The 6,000-nt window shown below is 31.8% G+C and overlaps 1 protein-coding gene across 1 annotated transcript; it reads left to right on the top strand.

The window, feature by feature from the left end:
- Positions 1,410 to 5,438, top strand: LOC109330562 (AP-3 complex subunit sigma). The gene is made up of 7 exons (XM_019564794.1): positions 1,410 to 1,574; positions 1,679 to 1,721; positions 2,028 to 2,089; positions 3,291 to 3,387; positions 4,248 to 4,318; positions 4,713 to 4,804; positions 5,080 to 5,438. Exons 1-7 carry the CDS (start codon positions 1,506 to 1,508, stop codon positions 5,144 to 5,146), a joined length of 501 nt encoding a protein of 166 aa, XP_019420339.1. The 5' UTR covers positions 1,410 to 1,505; the 3' UTR covers positions 5,147 to 5,438.

The following is a 6,000-nucleotide window of genomic DNA, read 5'->3' as shown; positions in this document are numbered from 1 at the left end:
ATTGAAATTTCTATCATTTGCTAATTGTTTTTAATCTCTAATGTTACTTTATATACTATTTGATCTTCAAACATAAAAGAAATCAAATAATACAAGAGAAAATAGAAATGTTAGAGTAAAATTATACGAAAATAATATCATGTTTTCCTTAACACTTTATCATTTTCGGGTTTTTTTCGGGTTCGGGTTACCCGAAACCCGACGGGTTCGGGGATGGTATTTTTATTTTCAACCCCGTTGAGTTTGGGTTTTGAATTTCGAGTTCGGGTTTGGGTATGTGCAAACCTGACCCCGACCCGCCCCGTTGCCATTCCTAATTTCAATGTCTCTACTAACTTGATGACAATTATAATCTTGGAGAGACTATTATAATAGAATTTTTTTAATGAATAAAATAGTCTCAAATTTTTTTAGATTACTAAGTTTGATGATTCCAAATATATTAAATAAGATTATATCGATTCAACTTCACGTTCCGATTTATCTATCTTAAGTGTGTTTAATATCATATAAGTACTACAACATATTCAAACTAATGAAATATTGACTTCACACTAATCTTATATCTTTAACAATATGAAAACCTCAATCTCAAAATTGTTTTAAAATGTTTGCAATACGTATTTGTGTTAAGACCATTTTGTGTTTAAGACATGTCTACTTTCAAGAAATCTTAAGATTCATCAATCATTGTATTGGAATAATCCCTAATAAAAGTACACATCTAATGTAAACTATTCATAATACATAATTTAAAGTTTAAGTGGACATTATAAAAATGAAGAATCAATTATATTGAATGAAGAGTGAAAGTCTTGTGAACTTATTTAAACTGAAAAGCATAAATGAAATATCCAATGAAGAAAACTTATTTGTGTAAGATCTTATTTTAGATTAAATTATATTAGTGAAAACATAACCAATTAAAAGAGAAAATAATCCATAATATTAGATATATAGTTACCTATAATATGTAAATCTTTTCAGGTACATAATTGTCTCTCGCAATAAGTTTTTATTACATGAATTGAACTATAAATCTTTTGGTGTACCGTCCCACTGAATCCCTAAGGTCGAATGTTCAATTCTTTGAAAGTGACACTTTTGGAAGGGGCAACTACGAACCTCGAAAAAGATTAGTTCCTTACCAAAAAGATGAGATAATACAAAAAAAATCAAAACAAAAAAGGTATATAAAATATATAAATATAACACCAATTTATCCACCACATCAAATCAAAACATCTCAAGTAAAAAAATGTAATCCAATATAAATAGTATATGTAATTTAAAATAAATTATTTACCATTTATATTAAATATGAAAAACATGAATTTCATATCAAATTTACTAGTATAATAAATAATAAATAATAATGAATTTAAAAAATAACCCTTGAATTCCATTTTCCTTTTCTCATTCTCAAATCTTTCTCCATTAATCTTTCTCTTACAACGCTGCATTTGCATTCATAGAATTTTCATTTGGGAAAACGAATAACGAATATGATCAAAGCAGTGTTAGTGATGAATACACAGGGAAAACCTCGTCTCACCAAATTCTATGAATTTCGGGTCTCCTCTTTTTTCATTTTGATGCAATTTTTCCATATCAAAAAATCATCACAATTTGTTTAATATTATATTTATTTATTTATTGTTATTTTTTGGTAGATCAGACGGTGGAGAAGCAGCAGGAAGCAATTCGAAATGTCTTTGCAGGTTTTAAAAAATCACTTTTCATTCTTGTACTTATATTTTGGTTGATTCAATTTTTTACTAGAAGCTGAGGGTGAGACTCGGCGCAACCGTAAAGTTGTTGTCAGTTACAGAAAGGTCATGAGTTTAAATTTTGGAAATAGTCAGTCTCCTCGTAAGTTGCTTATATTTAGGTGGGAGTCTTGTGTGCTGAGTCGCCAGATGTTATACAAAACTCCGGATTTTATTTATATATAAGATAGATTATGGCAAAATAGCTTCTTATTTGAAAATTGTAGTTCCTTTTTATCAACTTTGTTTGCTTTGCAGTCCTATGCAGTAGACCTGAACATGTCAGCAATTTTGTGAATGCTGAGTCCATCTTTGGCCCGGTATTATGTCATTCCATTTTGTTTTTTTTTTGTTGATTATGTTTTTCCATTTACTAGTTACTATAATTTTGATCTTTCAGTGTTTCAATTTATGTATTCTAATTATATTAAATGATTGAATTTAAAATGATCCAGTTGTGGTTTGTTCTTTGCTGTATTAGATGGTATAATACTATATGTAAAAAAGGATTTTGTGGTATGGAATATTCATATTGTTGCACAGGGTGTAAAATGTGAATGGGTGAAACTTGAAATGAGTTATCATGAACTTGCTTCTAATCTTAAGTTAGGGCGAGTAATGTAGTCATAATTGTCAGTATGCGTATTTTTTCAATGAGAACTAGAGACTAACTGTAGGGTCTACAACAACAACAACCAAACCTTTATCACACTAGGTGGGGTCGGCTACATGGATCAGACGACGTCATAATGCCCTATCATAAATTATGTTCATATTTTGAATACAGTGGTTCTCTTAATTTGATAGCCAACCTTGTGTTGTGCTGATATTATTGACAGTCCATGCTATGTGATAGCTTCTTTATTTTGTAGTAATACTATTAACTGTGCTAGTTGAGTAGGGTAAGATTTAGTATTTTGTTCCCTCTAAGATTTAGTCTTTTGTTTTCCCAGCTGTTCTTATTATAATTGCTACCAATTACAAGTTATAGGTTATTAGTCTGCTATACACAAGCTGTTTCACCTGATATGGCAATATCTTTGGTGCAAGCTTAAGATCAGTTCCTCGCCTCGCTGTTCGGTCACTTTGGTGCTACTTCAGTACTTCTATGTGGAATTCTTAGTTTAGGTGTAGCCTAAGTCACTGGACCAAATTCTAATAGTAGCTTTGCTGGTTTTGGTAGAAGGTATCCAAATTTGTGACAATGTGCAACAAATTTATGACTTTGGATAAGCAGCTAACTTAGGATTAGATTAGGCATTTGCCTTCAATATGGTGTAAAGCACAGTCTTTTAATGAGAGACATCGAGACTGATATGTTGAGGGGTTGGGTAGCTTTGACGCATTATGTCTTTTTGTTCTGTAATGATTGTTTTTCTCTTTATTTTATTCTAAGTAAAATCTCTTATCCTCCTTATCCTTTTGTATTCTTCTCTTTGTCGTAATGAATCTCTTCTCTTATCCCAAAGAAATAACTTTTTTATCCAAAGAAATGAAGTTATGAATTCATTTTTTTTTCAGGATGCTCGCCTTGTCTACAAGCACTTTGCAACTTTATACTTTGTCTTTATATTTGATAGTTCTGAAAATGAGCTTGCTATTCTTGACTTGATACAAGGTAGATTCCTGACCACTGCCTATCTGCCGGAAATGTTGCTGTTACCTAACCATTTTTTGTATTGCATTATGTGTCAAAATCCAGGAGATCTATCTTTTTTACAGGATTATTGGTCTGCTGATTGGTTATTCCAATAGTTTTACATAGTAATGGCTTCATGTTATCATGCATGGTATTAGTCTGTTTCTGTCTTAAGAAGCATCTCAAAGAAACTATGAAATTTTGTTGGCATCTAAATGCAAGCATGGTTTAATTTTTTATATTGTCAGTGAATGAGGAATTTTGAACATGAAATGAGAGCTTTCTAATTGACTGCATATAGAAATATGCTACGCCTGCTCATGATCTATTATAAAAATGATGATTTTTAATCTTTAACATAATCTACTATAGCTCAATGCTGCAATACTTGTTTTATCATTACTTTCATAAAAGAAATAGCTGAATTTTTATAATACACATAATAAGTGCTTCTCAAAGTTGAAAGGTGGTATATAAAAGGTATGGATATACTGATATTTACCATCCTTATTGCTACATTCTCTTGCTAAGGGGACTAACTTGAAAAGATGCATCATGCTTGCTTTGAATTATAGTTACAAATGACTTATGCTGTTTTTTATGGATGTCATCAATATTTGAGGTAAAAACAGACAGAAAAAAGTTGTTTTATTATCAGTGCTGGGTTAAGGACTGAGTGGTTGAATTACAACTAGACAATTCTGGATTATCATTACATTACATTACATTACATTACGCATGACCATTATAACTGTGCTGACTGCTGTGAAAAACTACCTTTTACTTGATTGTTAATTTGATGGGGCAATTTGCTTACTTTATACCCTTTCTGCCTTCAGTCTTGGTTGAAACATTGGACAAATGCTTCAGAAATGTGTGTGAGCTTGATGTCGTGTTCAACTATAGTAAGGTTGTAAACTTTGTGCCCTCAATTTTGCATCATATACTCTCTATCTCATGCTGATTCTATATAACAACCTATTAACAAAAATGAATTAGAATCTGTTTTATGATTTAGAGAAACACTTTATGCTGTGATACATATGTTTGGAGTTAGCTGCAGCCTGCTAGTTTGACTTATAAGATTATGAAAAATGAAGCAATCGGAAATGTTTGAGTCAAGTTACTAAAATTTTTTAGTAACTCCTTTATTTATATGTTCACTAATTTTGGGTTGTTTATTTGAAAATGCATTCCCCAAAAAGTTTTGGAAAATGAGTTCACTCTTGCTTAGTAGCTTTCAACAAGCAATATTTTCATCTGAAATTTCCATTATGATCTCCTAAAGACGAGTTCATCTGCAGATACATACTATACTAGATGAGATTATTTTCGGAGGACAGGTTTTGGAGACTAGTTCAGCTGAGGTTTTGAAGGCTGTTGAAGAAATATCAAAGTGCTCTCTCTTTCCTTTGGCTTTTAAACATTGCTTTTCTTTTTCACATTATTAGCAATAAGAAAGTGCTGCACCATTCTCTAATGAACTACAGATTTTACCACTTCAAAATTAGAAGTTTATACATGATTTTTAAAAACAGATGGAAGGAAGATAAACTAAATCAATTTTTTTCACATGTAGTTTTGTTTAAACATTTCCAGAAATGGGTTCCAATTATATGTATTTTTATGTGCACTTAATCATTTCTGGGTGTGGTTTATCGATGGAAGCAGGCTAGAAGCATCATCCAATGCAATCAATCTTGTTCCAAAGTCTGTTTCTGCTTGGAGGACGCGGTAGCATAAATTCAATCAAGCTTCTGGAAGGACCTTTCTTAACACACACAATAAGTCTAAGAAGTGAGTATCTTTTGATCTTGTTAATTGGTAGTTTGTGTGTTGTCTAAATCTGAGTGTTCATATTGAAACAAAGACTGACCCTTGAAACCATGGGTGCTCCTGATCATGAACTATGCAAGTTTTGTTGGCCTAAGGAATCTTGTATTACACTACCACCCTTGTTTGGGGGAGGAACCTAATTTCTGCCAATTGTAATTTCCTTAGATTGTATTTTCAGAAATATGTAATCATCATGTTAAATTTAAGCATGGTCAATCATACAACATAATGGTAAATTGACAGAAATGTAAACCATAAGATTGAAGTAAGGTGAATTAAATGGTGGAATGCTTCGGTTATCATACGTGATATAAAGGTGTCACTACTAATAAAGTGTTGTTCTAGTGGTGTAAGATCCCATTAGATCTTCAGAATGTCCAAAAAGTCAAATGTTCGATTCTTGAGAGCGACATTTGTTGGGAGGGGCAACCACACACTCCGAAAGGGATTAGTTCCTTACCCAAAAAGGTGAAAAGATACTCTTGGTAGTATCAAAATATAAAGGTGTCACTAGAGTTTAATGAGAAGCTTTACTGTGAAGTTATAAGACCCATAATGTTATATGAGACTAAATGTTAGACGGTAAAATGTCAAAAATAGAATAAATTTCATGTAGCAGAGATTAAAATGTTGTGATGGATGAGTGAACACAATAGAGAAGACAGGGTTAGAAATGAATGCATTAGAAGGAAAACTGGAGTAGCTCCTATCGTAGAAAAGAAGGTAAAGTCACGCCTTAGGTGGTTTGGACATGTG

This window comes from Lupinus angustifolius, chromosome LG17, assembly GCF_001865875.1.
Source record: "Lupinus angustifolius cultivar Tanjil chromosome LG17, LupAngTanjil_v1.0, whole genome shotgun sequence".
Lineage (NCBI taxonomy): Eukaryota > Viridiplantae > Streptophyta > Magnoliopsida > Fabales > Fabaceae > Lupinus > Lupinus angustifolius.
Note: the sequence above shows the minus strand (reverse complement) of the source record. Positions and strands in the feature narration are given on the sequence as shown.

What these genes read in the sequence shown, in the direction of transcription:
- LOC109330562 (XM_019564794.1), top strand. Translation starts at nt 1,506, where the DNA reads ATGATCAAAGCAGTGTTAGTGATGAATACACAGGGAAAACCTCGTCTC. An exon ending in CCAAATTCTATGAATTTCGG is followed by an intron (nt 1,575 to 1,678) that starts GTCTCCTCTTTT and finishes TTGGTAGATCAG; the next exon opens with ACGGTGGAGAAGCAGCAGGA. An exon ending in AATTCGAAATGTCTTTGCAG is followed by an intron (nt 1,722 to 2,027) that starts GTTTTAAAAAAT and finishes TTTGCTTTGCAG; the next exon opens with TCCTATGCAGTAGACCTGAA.